The sequence below is a fragment of the Pelecanus crispus genome, chromosome 7, assembly GCF_030463565.1.
Source record: "Pelecanus crispus isolate bPelCri1 chromosome 7, bPelCri1.pri, whole genome shotgun sequence".
Taxonomy (NCBI): Eukaryota; Metazoa; Chordata; class Aves; order Pelecaniformes; family Pelecanidae; genus Pelecanus; species Pelecanus crispus.
This window is the reverse complement of record NC_134649.1, coordinates 2,872,705-2,897,596: the sequence shown is the minus strand read 5'-3', so window position 1 is coordinate 2,897,596 and position 24,892 is coordinate 2,872,705. Positions and strand designations below refer to the sequence as shown.

Sequence of the window (24,892 nt, the reverse complement as noted above, 5' to 3'; positions counted from 1 at the left end):
AATTTGTACTGGCAAGACTTGAATCACTTAAATCTTAGCTAACTATTTTTCTGGTGAACAAAATGTGCAGTAGATTCCAAAATAATGAGAAACATAAAATCTGCTACTTAAAATTAGTGGAAAGTAATGCAGAAAGAAAGTGTACTTTGGGTTTTGATTAAAAAAATTTAAATTGTGTTTTGGGAATTGACTAGAAAAAACAATAAGCGCTAGGTGGATAGGTAAAGTAATATTTCTTTATCTTTACAGTGGTATAAAAAGAGGCATCTGTGGTAAACTTTAACCAATATAATAAAACCATTGCATTTTATTTATTATGCAAAATGAAGATGTGTGTGAGCAGACAATTTTATTTGTGATTTCGAAGGTAGAATATTAGTAGGACAATACTGATGAGTATGCAGAGTGTGAAAACTGCAGGAAGAACAATCTCTCTCATCATTTCCATGCGAGTAATCAGGGAATCTAAAATTTGAGAAATGAGTAATATGTAAGAAGTTTAATCTTCTGGATTATACTAATTGTTAACTTAGAGTTAACGTAGATTAAGGATTTTTTTTTTTTTTAACATTTATGGCTAAAATTATTTTGTTAAATGTTGACATTGGCATAAACAGCACACAAAACAAACAAAATTTCTTAAGTCTGCAAAAGCTGGGGCAAATGCATGACAGTTTTCCCTCTCTTTTTTTTCTTTCTAAGGTAAATTTTTGAAGAAGTCAGTGCTCAAAGGGCTGCAAAAAATGTGCTTACTATGAATTCGCTTCAGTGCATTAGCAGTGTTCTACCGTTCCTTTGATTCTTTTTTTTTTTTATTTGAGCCTCCCCCCTCCCAAGGCAAGAGTAGAAAAGAAAATTGTCAAAGAGAAATCCTTGGGAAGCACTTTAGCCTTTTTATGATTGTTTTGCAGCTCTTTGAAAAATGACATGGGTTTTATTTTGTAGAATTTTGCTCCACAGATAAGCCTCAAAACGTTCAGTAAACAGTTAATTCGCATAGAACATATCAGTCAGCAGTTGAGGCTAAGGAGGATAAACCTAGGATGACTGCTTTGATGTTTTCTGCTATGTGGAATTTCTCTCATCCTTCTTATGAGACTTTATAATACTTATTTCATCTTTCTTAAAAGTTTCAGAAATCCACTGCGGCGCACTGTTCTCCTAGTTCAGGAATTATGAAAGGTCCTGAATTACATTGGGAAGGTCTTAAGTGAGGTGGCTTAGCCTGGCACTGTGGAAACTGCAGGCAAAGTCTGCTGTATTTATGCATTCTTGAGCAGCTGCTGTAAGTTGTGCTGTTGTTAGCTTTGCTACCAGGAGTATGAAAGAGCGGAAATGAGCTTAACGCTACCGTAGGTTAGTACTTAGCCCATTTTTTAAATAGTTTTGTTTTATGTAGAAGTCAAACAGTTTAGAGATTTTTCTGTCTGCATGGTTGTCTTGATTTCTCTGGTTTTGTTTTATGTTTGAAAGAGCATTTAGCACTTTTCATTATTATTATACTGTCATCTCTAGCCTTAATTTTAAATAGTAACTCTTACAGTTTGTGTATTCCACTAACATCCAAAGTTGATCTGTTTAGGTACAGTGATTTTAGTTGGAGGGAGTAAATAAAGACATTTTTCTTCAGAGGCTTGTTGTATTTGAAAGCTGTTGTGCTTTCAGGGAGAAAATTCCTTTTAGGATCCGCTAACAGTAGTATTCACAGAGAAATTTAAAATCTGAAAGTTACATAATATGCTTTTATAAAACAAAACAAAAGATACATAATTACCTGTAGCAAGGAGTTGGTGTGTGGTAGAACAAGTGTCCATGGCCGCCTGATACCAATTTTCCACCTGAGGAGGTTGACATGCAGCAGTTCTATTAGACTGTAATGTTCAAGTCTCATTCACAGCAGCTTCTTTGTCCCTGAACATTTGTCCGCTACAATTGACTTGGAACTATTTTGCTCTGTCAACACAATTTTCTGAAAGTTTCTTTGTATCTTTGTGACTTTTATTGCAATATATTTCTTAAAATTTTATTAAACAATTAACTATAAAAAGCACATAATATATTCCATATTGTTTTCCAATAAGATATCACATATGTGTAATTTTCTGCCTAGAAGTCTGACAGAGCACTAGTAACGTGATTTAAAATTTTTTTTTGCATCAGTAAGTCCAATCAGAGTTTGTGAAATGCTCTAGAAACAGTAATTGAGGTAGCTTCCACTTTCTCTGTCCCTGGAGGCCCATGTATTTAGCACATCCCTAATTTACAGAATCAAAGTGTCAAATTTCATGTATCGTATTCATGCAAGTTGTTTCATGAAATTCAATGTGATATTTGCCCATATATTGAAGAAAAAAGAATAAAGACATCACCTCTCTTGGATTTGGGAATCCATTTGCACTGACAATCTTTTTATAATAGTCAACAGATGCCTTTGGGTATCGTGGTTTGTTCTTGTTTTTAAAATCAATGTGATAGAATCCAAATCTTTCAGAGAAGCCTTTGTTCCATTCAAATTTATCCAGCAGTGACCAGGCAGTATAACCTTTGACATTAACACCATCATTTAGAGCTGTAAACAGAATACAAATTATTCCGTTAAGCTTGTTGCCTGTGTTTCTCGTCCTTCAAATAGGGTTCTGTAGGTATTTTGCTTTACACCAGGAAGAGATGGGGAAGGGGGGAGGAGGAGGAGGAGGACAGAAAAGTGGCAAAGTATAAAGTAATTTAGATTCTTTGAAAATGTTATCTTTAGCTTAGAGGTACTAAAGCTCTGTAAGAACGGTAATTAGGTGCAATTTCTCCTTTCTAAAAGTGGAAACTGATGATCTATTACAGTATTAAATCTCATGTAGGTTATTGTATTTATTAGCATCAGTACATTTGGCTAGGTTGTCATTTTTGTGAAAATTTATTAGTCTAGTTTGCTGTCCATTTTGATCTGTGAATATTTATTTCTCTATGATGTAAATTGCAGGAGTAAAAAATAATCAGGAGGTGAAAACACTCAAAAAGCTTATGCACTAAAAAGATGTTTTTAAAGTTACCTTTCAGTATTTCATTAATATATCCTTTCAGATACTCTATGCGCCATTCATCACACAGTTGAGTACACTGTACCTTTTCAGAAACTCCATTTTCTGTCACATAAATGAGAGGGTTCCCATACTGTGTCTGCAAACAAAGATATGTTTGGACCGGTTCATGTAAACAAAATAATCTCATTTTGACAGAACATGAGATTCTTAGTAAAATGCATTAAAAACAATTTTCTAGATTTACTTACAGTTACCTTTAGTAAGAAAAATGTGTACCTAGGAATTTAACTACGTTTTTTATTTTAAAATTAATGAATTCTGTAGTTTTCTGAACTGAAATTAAGGTGGTGTTTTCGGCAAAGAACCTTCCCAAATATATAGGTGAAACTGTTGCAAATCTAAAATAGCTTAAGTGCAGCTCCTGCAGCTTCTGCATGTAGCCAGACATCTTGTTCACTTCCTTTTAAATATTTACTCTGTAATCACCTTGATGAAGTTGAGTAATCTTCTGAATCCCCAAGGCACAGAATATAACCATTTAGGTCCTGGAGCTGGCCATTTTGGGTCCACCAGTTCAGCCAAGTCACGGTCAGTGTGGTAACTGGACACTTGTAGGAAGGGAAGGCTCTTCTGTATAACATAACGAGTAGTAAAATGACCTATTCCCAGGAAATCTGATGTGCCTTTAATATAGGTTTTCTCTTGCACTGAGAAAGTTGGTAATCTTGATGTCCCCAGGCCCTGCTGGGCACTCTTCCTACCTATCAAAACAATTACAGGAAACACTTCTGAGGAGCATGGAAATTTGTTTTCTTTACCTCACCAACAACAAACACAGCTTTCCTGAACTTAGTGTAGAGCACAGTTTAGTTTGCCTTTTTTTAAGATGAAAAAATCTTTCATCCTTTTGGTTTGGAGAAGTAAGTTGGGTACAGTACATGGAGAAGATGGTTAATTAAAATGTTTTTTTTTTTTCCAAAGAGCATGATAAATGTCAACAGAATGCTTGGAAACATAACATGACAAGAACAGAAGTGCCTTGCTGCTGGGTACATTGCCTAACTACTTCATTTTGTGAAAAAAATATAATGGAACCCTGTAGAAATGCAAGCTTTAGTGATGGAAAAACTGCTGGTTCTTTGTCATCAGGTGGAAAATCCAGAAAAATATTTAACAACTCCCTATCTTGGTTAGGCCACTAAAAATGGGCTATGCCTGGCAATTGAGGTGGTTGCTTCCTTTCCAGTTTGGAGTACTCAGATGTGCAACTGTCGGGCTCAACAGCAGCTCAACTTCATGGTTCTGGTATGTCCCCCAAACTGCAAGGAGCTGTGTCTAGCCCAGGGGCCATTTGTTGCTTAGCCTTGGCTCACCTGTGTCCTCAAACTGTATGTTGGTCAGGGGCTATTCCATTGCAATATGCTGTGGAGCATGTAATTTATTCATGTTACAGTTGGTTACTGGGGCTTACCTACATAATTCTTCATAATTTCTGGATAGTCTCCTCTGTAAATCGGATTTGCAAACCATCCCAAATGAAACTGTATGTATCTTTCAGCAGCGTCTCTGTCTGTTTGGCTATGTGGATCAACAGGTTCACCCCAGCCACTAGTTAGGGAAATTCCAACCATACCTTAAAACACAAATTGACAATTCTGCAGTCTATGCATAATCTTTAAGCCCTTAATATAAATAGAAGCATAATTACAGAATGAATGCTTATTACCTTGCTGCTCGCTACGCCATGTATTATTGTAAGAGTGCCATACCTTCGCATGAGTCTGTAAAAAAAAAAAAAAAAAAAAGGCATACACACATTTTAATCTGTTATGCCATAGTCAGTAAAGCTAGTGAAGATCAAGAGCAGTTTTCGCACTAAAGTGCGTCTGAAAACATCACATAATTTTTTATGTATATTGTGGAGGCTTTTGTTTCATATAGGATGTCAAAAAAGCACTTATGCAAGATTCCTTCCCTAAATTCCAGGAGGTCCCCGTGAAGGTATATACGCAGCATTCAGTATAGTGTTCTGTCCAGCATCTCCGGTCTTTGGATGTCTTTGCCTAAGTTATTCAGGCAAGTGAAAGTTTATTTTTATGAGAGCTAGCCTTACTGAAGTCACTTGCAAAATTCAAGTTCATTTCAACCGCTCAGGATTTTACTCCTTGTTTCTAGAGTAACCTGGATGTTTTCCCATTCGACCAGTTTGAAACATACTGTAAAAGAGACGCTTAAATTATAAGGAAAAATTTAAGTTGTTGCAACAGTGTCATTTCGTGCTACACTTGAGTATGCATTAGTGGTTTAACATCAGGTGATGATTTTGATAGGGTAGTTGGAAATGACATCGTTGCAAAGCTATCTGTTTAAAGAGCAGAATCAAAACCACTTAGTCTGCTAAAAAGTCTTAATTTACACTTAATTTAAAGCACGATTTTAGTTTTACTTTAATTATATGGTGCGCTGCTTTGTATGCTCCGCATCCACCGAGCTTCAGTCCTGGTGCATGTTCTCCTGTTTCATAACCCTTTTCAGCAACTGCCTACAAATACATAGAGTTAGTTATTTTTTGAACAGCAGAACTAATGAATTTGCTACCGTCCTATGGACTTAGATCGTGTGCTCTTCTGCATGGGCTGTGTCCCTCTCCATCTCTTCTCTCCAGTCCCCTTTTTCTGTCCCCTCCCGTTGGCTCCCATCTACTGCCCCACTGCTTGGCTGGTAATAGGCTGTGGCTTGTTGGAGAAAATGTGTCAGTGACTACTCACCAGCTTGCTGTTGTCCATTGAAATGCATGAAAGGCAGGTTATAAACTACCTTTCTGAGTTCTGTGCCTCTCTTCTCCAGCTGATCATTTTTCAAAACTTCACCAGAATTTCTTATCTTGAAACCCTGCCCTTGTGCAGAATTTGGCCACTGGGATTTTTGGGCACAAAGATTAATGGTGTAAGTCTCTCCCTCTTCCTCTCCAGTTTTTAACCTACTTTCCTGTAGTTCACTTCCACAGAATTTTGGGAACAGAACTGTGTAATGGGAGTAATTGGAAGGAAAGCATTGGTAACTTACCCAAGGATTACTAAAAGTAATCCAGTGTTTCACACGATCGCCAAACTTCTCGAAACACAGGTTTGCATAATCATTGAAATAATTTATCATGCTTATATTTTGCCAGCCACCATACTTTTCTTGGAGAACCTTCATAAATAAGAATTTCAAGAACCAATAATGTTATTTAAAGTTCAGCTGCCCGTTAACAAATACTTTCATTTATATTTCAGTAGCTCAGAAGGAGGCTTTTCAAAACTTCAATGTGTATAAACTACATTGTATATAAAATGCAAATGAATAGAAAATAATTATAAGCACACTTAAAAGCATGCAGGCATCTTTGAACATTTTTCTAAAGTACACGTAGTCCTTAAACTTAGAAGTCAATTTCCTATCAGAAGCATTTATATTAGACATTTCACTAACTTAAATATTGCCTGACCTGTGGAAGATCCCAGTGGTAGAGGCTCACAATAGGGATAATGTTGTTTTCCAGAAGACTATTAATTGTATCATTGTAGAACTGTATTCCCTTCTCATTCAATTGCTCTGCTGATGAAACGCACAGACAAGAAATTACCTGGACTGTTTTTCAAATAACTGGAAGAACAGAAATCTAAAAACTTTAACCAAGGAATTTTACATTACAGTGATGGGCTTACTGTAATGGATGTCTAATGGTTAAACCCTGTTCTGCAGACAAAGAAACAGAAATCTCTTTAACAGTAATGTTAAACATCTGTGGTATACTCAGGAGTAAAATTACTTGCCTACTAATACTGGTAAGAATCTAGTGAAATTGTTATGCTTACTTTTGATGCCAGTAGGCATAATCCGAGGCCATGAGATAGAGAATAGATAGTGATTAACTTTCAGCTCCTTCAGTAACTGAATGTCATCCTGTGAAAAGAAAATCCAGTTAACATAACTCATGTCTGAGCAAAGTAACTCTTCAGTTATCCATCTGTCTTCAATAGTACTGAATGCAGAAAATCTATAGAAGAATTGAACAAAAGAGGATTCCATCAGTTATTTTCTGCATTTGCTCTGAGATGATGGTGGCTCTTTCTACTTGCATACTTCCTTTGTCACCATTTTTTTTTTCCTTGACTCTGCAAAGAAGTCTTATAATGTGTTGTGTTAACAACCATGGAAGCTGAATGGATTCACCATCAAATAGAGGGTGGAAAAAATGAGCTGAGGTATTCTGCAACACAGTTATATTTATGTCAGAATTTGTAATGTGCATGTTTTAAAAAATAATATAAGCCTGTAAATCTTGACCTCAAACATTTCAGCTTAGGTACAAAATAATGATTGCACAGGCTTTCATTTATTGTGCCATACTGGAGTTAGCACAAAAAATAAATTCAGTATAAATACATGTTCTTATTCTAAGAAATCATACATGAAATTAGAAATTGATGGTATATGAGCCAATGCAAAGAGAATTCTGATGATGAAAACAAATAGAGGAAGAGTGTTTTTATACAGAGGACCATGTAACTGAACACATACAAAGAAATTTTAGAAAGTATCTCAAAATACAAGCCTACAGTAGTGAGTAAATGTTGAAATACTATCATTCATGCCTGAATCCTCTCTGAAAAATAGGTTCTGTGATCATCGTGTCAATCTATTCTGATGCAACAGCCCAGTGAGCCTCAGAGTTCCAACCTCTCTGTGGGTTTTTATAAGGTGTTCTTTCAAGCTTTTACTTGTTTGAGAGAGATCAAATGAAATCTGCTTTTTCCCATTTTTGAATAGTAAGGCATAATTAGTTTCTTTCCTCTTAGTTCGTGCTGAGGCCTCTGGTTCTCCCTTGGATTTCATATATGTGGAAAAACCTCAGTGGAATATAACTTCTATCAAATTAGTTGGAATTCCAATTATGTAATATTGGCTTATCGCAACCATTTGGCTCCCTCTTGCTGTGTGTCTGTCTTTCCTGTAGGGCAGTAACTGAATTGAGTTGCATTGATTATTTATTTGTTATCCATCCAAAAAATGGAAAACAAGCAGAGTGAATTTTAAAACATCTGATAATTTTATTATTCTTAAATACATAGAAAACCTTTAAAGCTGCTCAAACACAAAAAAATGTTAATTTTATTCAAAGCTCATATGCATTCTTTGTTGTTGTTATAACTAAGCATTTTGACTGCCACAACATTTGGAGTATTTCTTTGGATACAAAAATCACTGAAAAACAGGCGTATTTGGGGAATACTGTGGTATTAATGGTTCTATGAGATCATCAGGAAAGAAGATTCTACTGAACTAATTGAAAAGATCAGCCTTCGGCTTCCTAAGTTGAATGTGACCCTAGAGCAACCAAAGCATTTCATCTTTGCTGTTATTTCAAGATCAGTATCATGAAATGGCTCCAGAATGTTTCTAGAAGGATAGTTCCTCTTTAACGATACCTTAACTTTGTAGTAGCCGTCACACGCCGAATCTCCTGTTTCATTTCTAAACACTTTTCCTTTCTTGTGAGTAAAAGCATCCCAGATACTTGGTCCTCTCCCATCCTTGTTCCAGGCGCCTTCAGTCTGGTACGCGGAGCTTCCAACACCCCATAAAAACCCTAAAGGTAAAAAGGAGTGAGTTATGATTTAAACACTTTCCTGCAAAACTGGTCTTCATACTGAATTTTCATATGAGAAGGTAATTGATGCACCTTCACGGCTGCATAGCTTGGTGTGAAATGTGCATGATTGCATGCCTAGTGAACAAGAGGCCAACATTTTCTATGTGAAACTGTATCGGTGCATAAAAAGGGACTGAAAATGTGGTATGGACTAAAGGTATCCTTTTCTGATGCACTGAAAAAGGAATCTAATTCTTTCATATAGTAAACCTTACTACTATTATTTTACAGTGATGAGGTAGTGCATTGATAGCATGGCAGAAATATCTTACTGTAAGAAAAAAAATTAGGTTCCCACATAATTTCTGCCTGCTAGTTGTTATGGGTTTTTTAGCAATTACAAGTTTAGCTGTTGTTCCCTAAAATATAAAGAAAGATTCTGGCTTGTTTTGCTAGTATTATACAAAAGGACCTGACTAATCAGTGCTTATATCTTTTTAGTTTTGATTTTGGTTGAATAAAATGTGTGTGTATCAATATACATTGAAGAAGGGACAAGGTTTCATAAAGCAGTACTGAAGAGTGAATTAGATAATCCTAAACAGCTCGAAACAAACCCAACACAATTATTTCACTCAGGTTCCTTTCTTATGTTAGCGGCATAAGAATGGATATTTTTAGTTTATAATTCTTCATTAATTGTAGATAATTTATGAAAAAGGAGAAGAGTTCTCAGGTGTGATTTGTTATACTGTGCATCTTATTCAACATAGGCAGGAAAGGGAGATCTGGATATGAAATATTAATCTATTAGCATTTACTCTCAGTTTACTCTTTTAAGTGATTATATGAAGTGCAGGGTTATGGGAATCCTTATATTTCCAGTGCTAGGTGCAGAAGATGGTATTAAGTATGCATTCTGCAAGAGCCTGATTTTTTGTTTCTGCCATTTCCCTGGCAGGACAAGGAAAACCTTTTGGTATCTTTCTTGTGCGAACAGACACGTGGATCTAGAGCATCATAAAACCCACAATCAACTGTAGTTCAAAAGTACCAGCTGGAAAAGTGCCGTAATAGAAAGAGCCTGGATTATTCTTTGTCCACTGGAAATCCTCAGCTGTATTCAGCCGTATTACCGGCACAAGCATGTACCATATTCTCAAAATGTAAGTCTTCAAAGCTGTTAATTTCATCACTGCAAAGTGTTCTCTGCAAGTTCCCACCTGATAAAATAGAAAAGCATTGTCAGGTATTGCTGCTTTACAAAGTAGGCTTAGGGTGATCAAAAGGGAAAAGCTTATTTTTTCTGCTGAATTGGTACAATTTTCATTGAAGGCTAAAAGCAGTGCTCGGGCTAAGTGGAAGATGCAGTTAAGCTTCTGGCAGGGTGACAAAAATGAGAGAGGAATGAAGTGCAAAGTTATAACTATTAGAAGCGCTCCCTGCACATTTTCTATAATGTTACTTATCTTTACTATATTCTAAAAATCTCTTTGTTGGTAGCTATTCAAACTGTCCCACCAGTGTCAGTAACTAAAACCCTGCAAACAGTGATTGTGAGCAGGAGCAAGAAATAAAAGTGATTACGCTGTTAGCATCTTACCACCTAAATATATAATGGAAACAAACCTTGTGGAAGTTGAAAAGGAAAATTAATACTTGCAATTGTTGCAGTTTTAATAATTGCAGCTTTTATCTTGCTTTTGTCCCTTTTATCCAGTTCCAGCATCAATTAAAATGCTACTGTGTACGCACTACATTTTTAACTGCTAAATCAGGTTAAACTATTGGTGGGATGACCGATTTTAACCATTTTAAATAAAGTTTCATAAGGGCTTAGTAGACCAGCACTATTTTCCCCAAATTTATACAGTTCCCAAAGGATCTGTTTTACATTCCTGAGCCTCTATTGGTGAATTTGAAGATGGGATTAGAAAGTGAAGTAGAACAAATATCTTAGTAAAAATAATCATATTTTGCATTGGAGCATTGTATAAAAAGTAAATACATCTGGAGCTTTGAAAAGCAAACTGGGATTGGACATGTACGCAAAGCCAATCAATTGGACTGCTTATGTGAGACAGAGCATTTAACAGCGTTAGGGGTCCCAAAAGCAGGTAAATGAAGGGCTGAAAATACCACGTCCTTGCCTGCCTGTACAAAGCCAGCCTTGCTGCAGTCTTTCTGCAACGTGCAGGAAGGGAGCTGCATTTTACACAGCATCTCTTCTCATCAGCTCCTCTCGCGCAGCCCTGGGGCAAGTGAGAGGATGAGGGTGGAAAAACCACCTTCAGAATCAGGCGGCCCATGGCGAGCCCGCTGTGTGCTCCTTCACCTTCTCTCTTAGGAGACGCCAGTAACAGGAGAGGCTGGCTAAACAGAACCAAGCAACAGTTTATTTCTGACTGGCTTTTTACCATGATTTTGTAGCGTCTGTCTCCTGCATGTAAAAATTTAGGGCCTGCGCCAAAGCCTGGTGGGAATCTTTGCATTGACTTCCCTGGACTGTAGGTCGAGCCTCGAGTGATGTGTGATGCCAGAGCCAAACAGCCTGTGCAATACCTGTGTCGCTTGCAGATTGGTTCCTGACCAAAATGAAACAACAAGTTTGGCTAAAACCAAAAGGCGAAGGAACCACTTTTCAGAATATGTAACAAATGTATGACCTCAGAGACCTCTCGTTCTTCTGCGCTTATTAGAGCATTCCATATCTCCTAATTAACGCAGGAACTGCATAGCTGGTTTGGGAAAATGTATCCACTTCAACATCAAAGGCCTTTAGCCTTGGATTAGAAGAATCTTCACCTCTGCGTTTCTAATGTGATCATTTAGATTGCAAGAGAAAAAGAGAGCAGACTACAACCATTTAAAAAATCTCAGGGTCTCAATACTCTAGAAGTATTTTTATTTTGAATATAAAAGGTGGCAAACACATGTGATTTTAATTTAGACATTGACAGTCAAATCTAGCTCTTCAGCCTAGTCAATAAGTTAGTTTCAATTTAACATTACCCTTCATATTCTTGTTAGTGATGACTGATGCTCATGTGAAAAGAAGCAAGGAGCACAGCAAATGTGTTCTGCGAGTTATATCATGGGTTTCTGTAGCTGAGGCGTTAACCCTATGGGAATAGGACTATGCTTTTGTAGGGGTGCTGATATTTCTGTTCCAAAGTTAGAGCATAGCTTTAATAACATTTTAGGGTGTTTCTTATGGTTTTAGACATTTGTAACTATCTGACTCCTATTTTGGGTAACTCATTTGGAGCTAGGAATAACAGCTGAATCAAAATCAGTACATTTTTTCACTCTTTGGCCTGATAACTGTATTAGAAATCATTTCAGTACTTCAATAACTGCTGAAGCACAAGAAACACATTTCTAAACAAACGTGATTTTACAACACCCTGTGTTGAAGAAAATAGTCTTATTTTATGCATCGTTCATTGTGGAATATTCTATCAATTAATTTTCTTTTCAAATGAATACATGCTTTTTGGAACTCTTCATTGCTCTGTTTTTCTGGCACATACCTTTACAAATACAGTAGAAGAAACAGCTATTCGAATAGTGCAAAAAAGGTTCATCAAGTTTAGACTGTAAGGCTGGTACTGTAAAACACCCTTTGACTCTCTTGTTCTCTAGCAGCTATATTACCTTCTACCCTAATTATAGGTTAAGTCATTTTAATTTCCCCCCATTTCTGGCTTACCTGGTGTTCTTCGCAATGGATGTGTCCCAACTGGGAGATTCCTCTGAACTGCCAGAAATTTACCAGGGCATTCAGAATAAATTTACGTTCATGGAATAATTGCACAGAATTAATGCAACTGTCACAGAAACTCGGGAGAAACATCTAGTTGAAAACAGCATTTTGTTCACTTACAGCCAAAACAAAAAAGAACAATCCTTTTGTATTCACAGTCGATGCTGCAGGAAAAGGTTTAGCTTAACTGTACGAATCTTTTCGCAATGAGGTATTTTCCTTTGTAAGCAAAATTAGCTTTGCGAGTGACCTATACATAATTGCATATATAATTGCATACATAATTGCACTCGCTCTTGAATAGGGTATTTGTAGACATTTTTCTCTTTGTGCAAATGTCTGTATCCTAGATGGTATTTGGCAGGGAGATCTCACTGGGAGATTTTGTGAGGCCAAGCGTTTTGTTTTTACATGGCATAATTTTGAATCAGATATTCAGGATGCAGTCTTGAAAAATAATATGCTTTTTCTTTTCTCTTGTTTCTAGAGGAATTCCTTATGGTGATGTCTTTGTGGAAAAAACAACTCTCCCAGTCGTGGAGGTCAGCTGCTCAGCTTGAGCTATAGCTGTTCATTCTTTTAGTCCTCTGAGTTATCATTCAGTCCCCCCTCATAGGTAGTATGCATTGAAAAGACTATGAAACAAGCAAACCCATTGCTAGGGCTTGCTGGGCTGAAAACATGTGGGCTTAGACATTGCTGCTCACCTGGCTTTCAGGAACGAAAAGCCTTTTCTCTGCTGAGAGAGAAGGGGATGACCCTCCCAAGAGTAGCAGTGAAGATAACTACTGCTCCTGTGCGGGAGGCCGGAGGTAGGACAGAGATGCTGCAGAGGGAGGCTCTGGACAACACTGATGCAAAAAGATGTGTGAACCCTTCACCCATCCACCCTAAGGAAGGGGGTCTGTCAGCAAAGGGAGGCTTGTAGAGGAAGCAGAAAAAGCACCAGCTCTGTTGGCTGTAGGTAGTTGGGTGAATTTTCTCTCTGCTGCAGGGCACCCACTTAGCTGCCTGACACTTGGGCTTTCTGCGGGTGGGTGACTCATGACCGTGGAACCTGCTCTCCTGTGCCTTTGAAGCGATACAGTTTGTAAGCAAATTCCCATTTATTTATTTAGCTACTTGTTTTTTTTTTTTTTTTTTTAGAGCTGTGCTGGTGCCCTCTCGTGGTCAATTTCATGAAAGAGCATTAACGTTAAAAATGTTGCCTGGTAGCATAAAATAAGTAACAACATTGTAGTTCATATACTGCCTCTGATCTCAGGAGTGAAAAAGTGCGTTGAAACTATAGAGGGAATATCGTCAGGAGCTCCTTGTTCATCTATGCAGGTCTCTTACTACGCTTGCTTGACCTCCTGCTCATCAGGATGGACCGTTTTCAAGCATGGAGGAGATCTTTGCAAATCAACCAGCTCATGCACTTTGTGATTTATGATGCACATAAAGGGCAGTATTGTATACTTAGGTCAGCCTACTGCAGATGAGTTTGGTGCTTAAGGCACATTTTTAAGTACTTGCTATAGGTTTGGCATGCTTTATCTCCTGCAGAACTGTGTAGGGCAGCGTTCAAGAGTCACTGCAGTGCTGTATGATGCTAGAGTTGTTGTGATGATTAAGGGTGTGCATTAGTCATTCCTTGTTAAATCACAATTGCACCTAAAAAACACACCAAAAACAAAGGCTTTGGTGTGCCAGGAGAGAGAATATGGCTATTCAGAGAACCAACAGTGGAAGCAAAGACAGATCACCCCTCTTTACAGAGGAGAAGCTGAGGCCCAGGGAGATGGGACAGAAATTGCCCAGGGAGTTTGTGTCAAGCTAGGAACTGAACTCAGATCTCTTGGCTCTCTGCCCAGTGCCATACGTACAAGCCAGTCTGCTGCTTTAGGGACCAGCTCATGCATCACTAAAATCATTTGGTGAATTGTCACTGACTTCAGTGGTCAGAAGGAGCAAGCCCTTGGTGTGCATGAAAACAGGATTCTTTCAAACTACATTTAACACGGGCTGCTAGAAACATGATACTGTTCCACTCTGTAAGTTGTGCTTACATGGGTTTTCTTCTCTTAATGCAATCTTTTTCTGTGATGTTGTTTCCCAGTTTCCTGCATAAAAGCCCAACTTTACCAAAAAAAAAAAAAAAAGAAAAGTCATGAGATATTTGCATTGCTACAGCTTGGTAATTTCTAGCAGCAGTTTTTAAACTGTGCCAGAAACACATCAAGGCTATAAAATCTCTTATTTTCTTTCCTTGGTAAAAAGAATGTTAAAAAAAATGTACTCGGTGGAGTCCATCCAAAATTGCCCAATGACTGCAGTAAAATAACCTGGAAAGTAGGTTATGCAACTGGCTTACTACGGTGGGTTGTGAAGTCAGGGGAAAGTCACGACTGACTCTCAGTTTACAGCTTATCTGCTGTTCACTTGTCTACAGCCTGGAGTGGATCTTCATCCATAAATGATGTAGATATTTATGTATTGTCTTGCTGCGGAATACTATGTGACCGTATCACAAAAACTTTGGCACAAAACCCACTACCTTAAACGAATTGATACTTATCCTCCCACTTTAGTTTCTATCTATGCTATACTTTGTGTTGCAAAACCTCTTATCTCCAGATAGACAACCAAAGATGGAGTCACCCCTAATAGCAGATACCGTAAAACTGGTATTTATTTGATTTTTGCTTTTAGCCCTTATGTTTTGCCTAGGCTGATGAAAAAGTAGAAGCTGTCTTTCCTAATTCCCTGGCAGCTGTTCAGACAACTAGACCAAATCATCCTCATACAATTATAACCTATCTCCCCAGCTTCCTGATTCTTCATTCTTCCGAGGTACACTCCCTTTCCAACCTTGAATAGGCCTTTTCTGTCTCAGAGAGAAAAATCCTTTCTTATTATACAGTGACCAGAAAAACATGTAATTTTTCCAGTGTGTGGTCTACTGCAACTACCCTGAGATATTGGAGATTTTTCAAAATCAAAACAAAACCCACTTACAATTGTTCTTGGAACAAGAACACTTGTATAACTGTACTTGTATTTTTCTGGGTTACAAAATTACTTTCATTGCATTATGTTAGCTGTTTTTGGAAACTTTTTGTCTAACACTCAACTGTACTAATGGCCTGGACTTGCTTTTCAGAGAAAAACAGAAAATTGGAAGTAGTTGAAATGAAGATGCCTTGCTTTACAATCAGTCATGTTTCTTTGACTTGAAGCAGTTGGGGGAATATAGTTGTTAACAGAGAAGGTGTTCGGAACTGTTTCTTATGACCGAGTGAATTCTAAAGGCAGAAAGGAGTGTTTGGAAATGTGGGAGATGCATTTTATTGCCTATAAAAAGAGATCAAGGACACTGAAGACTCATTCTGCTCTAAAAAGCCTGGTTTAGAACTTGCATGTATACACCAGGGTTGCCCAGTAACTTTCAAATAAAGATTGCCATGCTTAGAGCCATTTTTATTTTTTACATAAATGCTTTTAGCCAGACTGATGTGGTCATGTTTGCACAGCTCTGCCCTTTACCCAATAAACTCTGGTGGACCTGACCTTGTTTTATGCCTTTTCCCCAGCTCTTGATGCCATCAGCCGCCCTGGTCTGCTGACAAGCCTGCCTTCCCTTGGAGCACCGAGAGGCTCGGCACCCCTTCCGGGGCATCTGGGATGCAATGCACTGAATAACATTGCGTGGCACCATTAGCAGAATTTTACCATGCAACTGTTTGGTACCCAGTTTGACAGAGGTACCTCTGCTGGCCTCCCCCTGTGGGAGGATACCAAACTTCTTGTATCCTGGGAAATCTGCGGGCAGCTTCTGAAGACAGTTTCCATCTTAAGAAAACCTCCAGAAATCTGGAAGATCTTGTGTTTGCACCACGATCCCTGAGATGAGATCACGATAGGTAACTCTGAAACTTACACCATATTTACTTAGCAGTTCCTATACTACTATGAAAGCTAGTGCTATCGTATTTTATGCCCATTGAGCACACTGAAGAGCTGTTATCACTAATCACTGGTTTTACTGGATTAATTTTTGGAAAAACTAAAATATTTGAGAATCTGCCATCTCTGTTTTGCAAAGAAAGATTGTAAAGATTGGCAAGGATAGGGTAAATCTGCAGAATCTATTCTAGTTGTACTAAAAGCTCAAAGTTTAAAGTTGTCATTTTCAAATAAGCTCCTAAATTGTACATTCTTAACAGTGTTTCTTGGTGCATGCAGAGAGGTGGAGACACTTCCCCCTTTTGTGGAATGCTGTTCTCCCAAACGGTCAAGACTCACGAGACTTTGTACTGATATAGTCAAAGGTGCATATTGGATTTTGAATGCCCAAGCTCAGTGGATGGTTGAAAATACCAGCCATGATATCTAATAAATGACAGATGTTATAGATACTCCTGGGTGCAATGAAGAAGGTCACAGAAGTTTGCTTCTAAAAATCAATTTTAATTTATCTTTTCCTGCTGACAGCTTCATGCTAAGGGTTGGCCTCCATTTGATGTGAACACTGAGAAGCTGCTGCAGGCTACCACTGATTGGAATTTACTTGTATTAGTCTAATTGCATGCTCTACCATCATCTGTTTGCAATCACAAAGAGGAAGCTTCTGAAGCTTGGGAATGAGAGAAAATGAAGTGTCTTGACAACTACAAAACATCGAGAATGCTTTTGGAGGTTTTCCCATCACTGTTTGTGAGTATGAACAAAAAGGCACAGCTATATTTTTTTTCCACATCCTTCTTTACACTGCACCCATAACATAAATACATATAATGACTAGGAATAGTGATAATTAATGAAGGTCCCCAAACACTGTAAATTGATAATGAGTAAGAGTTCATGGATTGTTTTGGAAGGGGTTGAATTAGTTCATTATTGAATTAGTTGAATTAGCTCATTACTAAAATCATACAATGGTTCTTTCTGTAGGTATTCAACTTGGCTTATGAAACATTCAAATTCAGGGCTTCTGGCTGTCCAATTTAACTACCAGTTTTAAAGCACACCCCTCGGGCATTTTGTCTGTACTGCTACCCGAGAAGGTATGACATTAGTCCTTTTCTCATGCAGCAGGCAGACACAAATTGTCAGGAAATGGACAGGTAAAGCACCTTGATAACTAAAGACAGACTAGTTTTGCTTCTGTTCTGGTCTAGAGGTTTGGGCTGGGGAGACGAGAGCCTTGCAGAGCTTTAGCTGTGCTCCAGCAAGAGGCAGCATTGCACAGCACTGGAGGAGCCTGGGGAGTGCCAGGCTGACCCCGGGCTTGCTTCCTCAGCCCCTTCACCTGTGAAATGGTTGCAATGCTGATCACCGCCCGCTCTGCAGACCACCTTGAAAAATGCTAGTGAAAAGTGCCGCACAGGGTACCAGTGAGTTGGAAATCTGATCTTTATGGTTACTACTAGTTACTAACAGTACTATAGTTACTAAGAGTAGTTCAGCGGTAGGGATCTGTCTCTTTCTGCCTGGCCAGTACATGTGGAGAAGAGCAGCAAAGGCATGCAGAAGGTACTCTGCAGCTTCAGGATAGCTGTCGATGGGACTGGAGTGTCAGCTCTGCGAGGGAAAGGAAGACTTTACTCACACGAGCACGGCCTGAGAGAACTGCTTTCTAAACTGCCAGGCTCCTTATTTCCTAGGTAAACTTTTAAACTTCATGGGGAAAGTGTGAAGATGAACCAGGATAATCTCAATTCTTGTACAGCTGGGGTGAGCTCTTATAGTGACAGTTGTTTGGTGGCATGGCCTGGTACTTCTTGTAGCTTATTTATTAAAACGAACAAAAAACCAGCAAAAAAAGCAATGGCTTTTACTTTTGCCTTTTCAGGGATAAATTTCAGAGATGAGGCCTTACTAGTACTCATTAGCAACTTCTACTCAAGTAGAATACCAGGTGATGCCAATGGAGATTTAATGTATTCTTAAAGTGAAATATCTGCCCCAATGCTTTGCTGTATCACAGCACCCTTGTTGTTTTGGGGGTTGATCCAAAGCTGACTAAGTCGGTAGAAATTCTAGCTAATTACAGCACGGCTTAGATGAGGTTCTGAGAGCCCTTCTGAGAGCACTTTGTGATGTGAAGGGTTAAAATTTCAGGAGCCTTTTTTTCAATTTTAGGCAGTGAAAAAGGGAATAATGGAAATAATTCATTGAAACATTGCTATGAATCAAAGAATGCATTTATTAAATAAAAAAAAAAAAACAAACCAACCCAACCCTGAGCTGAGATTGAATACAAGCGCAGAAAAACAAGAGGAGGTGTAACTAGAAGCTTTATAAGATTCCCATCTTAAGCGTGACCAGATGTCGCAGCCCTGACTCTCCAGTCCCATCGACAGCTATCCTGAAGCTGCAGAGTACCTTTTGCATCCCTTTGCTGCTCTTCTCCACGTGTACTGGCCAGGCAGAAACAGACAGATCCCTACCGCTGAACTAGTATTAGTAACCATAGTACTATTAGTAACTAGTAGTAACCATCTTACTTGGCAGTAAGATGATTATAATTTGTACCTTCTATACTATCTGTGGCAACTGTTACATCACCATAGCTTCCTAAGGCACAAAGTTGAAGTAACATTGACTTCTGTTTCCCAGTGTATGAGTGAGCCCCTATACATTCCTTTGACAAGCAGTTTTACACTGAGAGCAATTCAGTGAGCTCAGTTAAGAGCATCAGATGGATAATGGGTAGTCTCTCAATCAGGCTGAGGAAGTGGGTGCTTCTAAACTGGGTTAAATACTGGTATCAGGCTTCTGAGTTCTTACGGATTCTGAGCTTTAGTGCTAATTCCTGTAAAAATGGAAAATCAGTGAGCTTTCAGTCCAACACTCTTGTGCGTCCACTTTCAGAGAGAAGGTGTAATTCATTGTGTCTTGCTACTGAACTCATTCCTCCTCAAGTTTCCCATCTGTAGAACAGGACTGAAAATACAGTCTCACTTCCTGAGAGACTTAACTGCAAAATCTTGTGAGCCTCACGCTAGAACAACAAAATAATTGCATCAATGTCTTTGAGGAAGGCATCTTTTTTTTTCCCTGCTGTGTTTACACAGCACGTAATTAACTAAGTGAAGTCCATGTCTGCAATGGAAGATCCCTGGTGGTGTTACAGCTGATTTGTATCTAGCTGTAGTACTAATACTAGTAAAGAATAATGGTGGTGGTGGGGTGGACTTACAATCTAGACAGTAGCATCAACTTCAGTCTGCATAAATTAGAGGCCTTGCCTTAAACTAGGAGGTGTTACAGTGGGGTAACTTACATTGTGAATTAAGCATGTCCAGAGCAGAAGATAGGCTGGACAGAAGTAGTTCCAGTTAGGGATGATTTGCTTGGTTTTCTTAAACTTTTAAGACTTTTAAATAGCTTTGAGTTAAAGAAAAAAGCCATTCTAACTAACAAAACTGTCTTGATCCAACGTGGGTTGTAGCAGCCCCAGTGTTTCAGGTAGCTGCATCCTAGGATAATAATGGTGGTATTTTTAAAGATGCTGCTAAGTGATACTTGAGATCATGTTTGTTAACTTTCTTTTTACTACACCAGATCAAAAAGGATCTTAGTTACAGTCATTGCTGAAGTACTTGAATTTGAAATAATCCAAGCTGATTTAACACATTTTAAAAAAGAAGAGCTACATTCTTTACAATGAATCTTCCAGTTATGCCAAAAATACAAATTCCAAAATATATTTGTAATAATAATAATAATGCTAAAGCCTCCAGACATGCCAAATTTCTAGTCTTGTGGATATAAACTGTTAGCATTGTGCATTTTTCTTTCAGCTGTCGGATCCTCTCCTCTGAGGAGAGTATCATTGAGGAACAGTTTGAGATAAGCAATATGGACCAGAAGAATATAAAGAGATCCTGATGGCTGTCAGAACAGTAAGTAATTTTTTTAAAAAATATTTCTAACATAGGCATTTTTCTCTAAGACTATAATGTAAAACAAGCAGTATGACATAGGGAATCATAAATTGATTTCTCTGAGAGGTTGTGCAGGTGGGATTGCAGGCTTGCATAAACCTGAAAATTTTATTTCTCAAATGGGTTTCATACTGGTGGAAGAACTTGAGGTAACATTTTTTTCTACAGAGACGATGTCTCAAAAGAAGAATTACTTGATTTGTACCTTAGATCCAAATCAAAAGGGTGGACGTAAATTGTCTTGTTTGTGAGAAGAATGATTATGTAGTCCCTGAATTAAAGTTTATTTAAAACTTTGCTGATGGTTGGTTAACTGCTGAGAAAGAACATTAGCACTGTTGGTTTCCAACAAAAATCCTACAAACATAAAGTTGTTTCAGTTTTTTTGCAATCAGATATGACTACTTTTCTGGTTTTAGGTGTATACACATAATCACATGCACATACACTTCTAAATAAGGGCATGCAAACAGAGGTAATTTTTTTTTTCTTTTAAATTGTAAATTTCAGTGGGAATCTTCCAAAATCAAGTGAGCTAGGAATAATTTCATTCTAGCCTTACTGTGCTACATTGCTTGGCTCCAGACTAGGCCTTGCTTGTCATTTGCCCAGTGGTCTTAGAAGGAGGTGCTTTAAACCACAGAAAACAAGGTTTGCAAATGCTGTGGATGATCCTGAAAGGAAACAGATGGTTTCTCAAACGCAGAACTTATGGCAGTGGAAGTTTTGGAGCGCGCTCTCAGAGAAATGGGGTTTTGTTACCATTGGTTTGCTAAAAACAAGAATATATTATACACTATATTACATTCAGATGATCTCACACTAATCAAAACAATCTTGTGGGACCTCTGATTCTGATTATGCATTTGGGCTGAAGGGACCGTGCTACCATCCTACCTCATTGGCAGGGGTTTTGTCATGAGACATTTGTTCTGTTTTTGAAGCAAATATTTCTGTGATAAGTGTTATATTAAAACCCACAAGGATATGAATAATCCTGTTTTCAGTGAAGAGTTTAAACTGCATGCTATAAATAAAACCAAGGCCACACATTGACTCAAAAAGGTAAAAAAAGAAATACTGAATAGCTCTGTTCATCCTGCCCACTAAATGGGGTGAGGCCACGGGGAAAAATGTCTTTTAATTGTATCACACAGGAGAAGTGAATTAGGACTACACAAGGCAACCTTAATTCTGGTGTTTCCAGCTCTTGAATACTTGACTTTTCAACCTTAACACAGGTGGGTGGAGAAGTTGCTATAATTTTTGTTTTGCTTGTCATCATGCAGCTAAATTCCACTTGAAAGTACTTGGTGTTTTAAAATTTATTCTGCTAGTACATTCCATTTACTTCGTCTCAACTGCTAGTTTTTAAGCTAGGAATGACAAATTCTCCCTTAAAAGGATTATTTTACTCCCTGTGAAGTGAGGCTCTTAGCTGCCATCTTCATTTCTTTCTGGTCATAAAACTCCAGCCATCAGACAAAGATCAGCAAGTCTCCTAAAATGAATAGGCGCCCCAAGGAAAACTGAATAGCCTCCAAAGCAATTGTATCGAAGTGACATCAGCGCTCAGATATTTTCGACTTGGCTTTTCCAACAACGTTCAGTCAATAACGGGCAGTGGAGCCAGTACACACTGACTCTCTTTATTGCTCCCCCACTGGGAACATGTCTCTTTGTAAGAGACCCGCAGAAAGTGGTAGGTCCAAAAACTAAACAACTTTGTTCCATATCGAAGGACTTGCCGTCAAAGTCCGTGCAGTGTACTGTTGTCCTTCAGCCAGAGCTTGCCTAGTGAGCAATGCCGTGCTGAAATTCAGCCTTGTGATCCTGCAAGTTCTCTCATCGTTAAGTTCTCCGACTGCTGGGCATCAGCCTGGACATCAGCCTTTATGGATCTTAGATACCTCTTAAGTGTTGTATGGCCAACTACCACCTGAAAATCCCTCCTGACATTGCTACTGACCCATTCTGAGAAGCTGAAAAATTCATTATATCTGTTGTATTCAGTTTCCCAGTGTGGGATATCATGATGATAATGCCAATCTCCACTTCAAAGTGCTGTAAGGGCTAGAGATTAAAAATGACCTTTAGTGTCTAAGTATTTTAGCTCTTAAGTATTACTGGTCATTCTCTAAGATCATTCATTCCTTTAACACCACCTAAAGGAATTCTAGCACTATAATCCCTACTTTACACGTGGGAAGTGGATGCACTGGGCAGGATAAGAGCTTGTTTTGTGCTTTCTTCGTGTAGCAGAGGTGGGACAGGAACACAGGAATACATTGATATTCTTGAGCTGGGATGTTTTAGCACTCCTCTCCTGCATTGTACCTTTTGGGGAGAAAGTAATTTTCCCTAACCTTCCCCCATCTCCTTACTAATGTCTTTCCATGTAAAAATAATACTTGCAATATGAGATTGTGCCTTCTGAAGTGGTTTCCATCTTGCTGTCCTCCTAAGAGAACTTTAACCTTTTTTGAATGATCATGTTCAGCTACATATAATTTCAAATCCATAAAAACCCAAGTCCCCTTGTATTTATATACACTGCAGCAAAATATACCTTTAAGAAGAAAACATTGCTTCACTGTGACTATCTGAATTTATTGGCTATTAGAAGTCTTATAGTGTGTGGCTCACATTTTAGAACTCTGATTTCAAGCTTAATGTGGTCAGGAAATATAAAAATACATTTATTTATGTCATCTACTAAAAATCTCAACCTATGTTACTGCTAGTCTAACCAAATCTGTGTTTATGTTGGAGATGAATGATTGGTTTGTAGCTGCCTGTGTTTCTAGCCAGGCTGAATGGAATGATTCTGCAGCAGAACTATGTGTGTATTTTTTTTTTTAACTTCTTTTTATTTACTGCATGTGGCAGCTATTTCCTTCCTCCCAGAACCCACTGCCCAGTTCTCAAGGGCAGTGAAGCTGTCTGACTCCTATCAAGCTATGTACGTGGAGTGATGTGATTTATCGAATTGTTCAAGGTCATCAAAATTCAGGCAAATTATTTCATTCCTACTGATACCTGTTCACTCTTGCAAGCTTGGATTTGATTTGCTTTACCAAGTCTTCGGAGCCTGCACATCAGCAGCTCCTTTGGCTGATATTTGCACAAGCTTTCCTTGTTATTAATCTTTAGGAAAATATATTTGAATATCATTTCTCCTCAGACATTTGATAACTGGACATTCACACAGGATGTGAGATCCCATTCTATCCCTCTGGTAATAGCTGGTTAGGAAGAAGCTGCCAGAATAGCTGCCAGAGGAGAAGAAGGATCAGGCTTGAAATGTTTTCCCTAAAAGATACACAGGCTTTTTAGGGTGTGATGTTCAGTGGTCCTGAACAGCCACAACATGTCAGTGAAATCATCCACTATAAGGTGTTTTCTACCTTGAAAACTCATTTCTTGAGCCTTTTCCCAGAGAGGTGGATGAATCTGTGTTATGTCTATATTCAGGACTGCGGAGTTCACTGCTCTTACACAATGCAGAGCACAGGAAAGAGCTACTTTAAATCTGAGCAGACAGAGAGTCTGCCTACACCAACATGCCTCATAGCTTTTTGTTTTCAAGCACTGTATATTGTTTTTTTCTGCCCTGTTCAGTTCAATCTATATTCATTTCTGTCCCAATGGCAAGCTACTTTCTAGTGCTTACAACACTTTGTTACCTACCTGACATGTCCTGAGCCGTATGTAACCAAGCTGACAAGAGGCTGCTTCTGCCAAGAAGCAGCAAAAGTATCTCCATACCTGTTGTGTTCCACCAGCTTTCCTAAGCCGACTGTGATTAATTATAAGGAGTCGGACTAAATTCACTTAAAATGCATCCACCCCTTCTATCCCTTCTTTATGCCTCAGATTAATTTTTATAGCACGTTTTTCAGAGGTCACAGGCAGCATACATATACTGGAGAGCACACTGTCTGTAGTAGGCTCTTCAGGACAGGAGGGCAGTAACTAGACAATCTCCAGAGGCCCCTTCAAACCTCTACCATTCTGTAAGCTCCCAGTTTTACTGGTCCTATTTAACAGATTTACATGCAAGGATCTCATCCTATCTGTTCACCATCAGAGATCCAGCCAAAGAAAAAAGGTTTGGAAATGGATGAGCTTTGCACTTTCAGGTTCTGCTCTAAATTGAAAGATGAGGAGAAAAATGATTCAGTGAATATAAATGAAGCTAGTATAAGAGAGTGGGAAAGGACTCAGAGGAGCTCTGGGAAGCCTCTTGGAAAGAAAATTAGGGTTTTGAGTCTTTTATCACCAGAGGTAATATCTAATACCAGATCAAACGTTACAGGAAGAAAAAAAGTCATCTTCTATAAAACACCTAAACAAGTGATTTGCAATCTTTTTTTGAACTGCAGCTGCCTAAAACTTTCCAGTGGAGAGGGCTACATCTCTGTAGCAAATTGTAGCCTTCTGACAACAGGCTTTTCTGTCTCAGTCATGTTTCACAGATCCTTCAGAAGTAGCCCCAGACTCCAGCCGATTCTGTGAA

At 38.4% G+C, this 24,892-nt stretch overlaps 1 protein-coding gene across 1 annotated transcript; it reads right to left on the bottom strand.

Annotated features, from left to right (window-relative positions):
• Positions 1 to 349: 349 nt before the first annotated feature.
• Positions 350 to 9,821, bottom strand: LCTL (lactase like). The gene is made up of 13 exons (XM_009488903.2): positions 9,728 to 9,821; positions 8,510 to 8,670; positions 6,896 to 6,983; positions 6,526 to 6,632; positions 6,102 to 6,230; positions 5,482 to 5,577; positions 4,762 to 4,816; positions 4,507 to 4,668; positions 3,522 to 3,796; positions 3,045 to 3,171; positions 2,370 to 2,569; positions 1,775 to 1,838; positions 350 to 465 (listed from the first exon to the last, which is right to left on the bottom strand). The coding sequence occupies exons 1-13, from the start codon at positions 9,819 to 9,821 to the stop codon at positions 350 to 352; spliced, it is 1,674 nt and encodes a 557-aa protein (XP_009487178.2).
• Between the last annotated feature and the right edge of the window lie 15,071 nt (positions 9,822 to 24,892).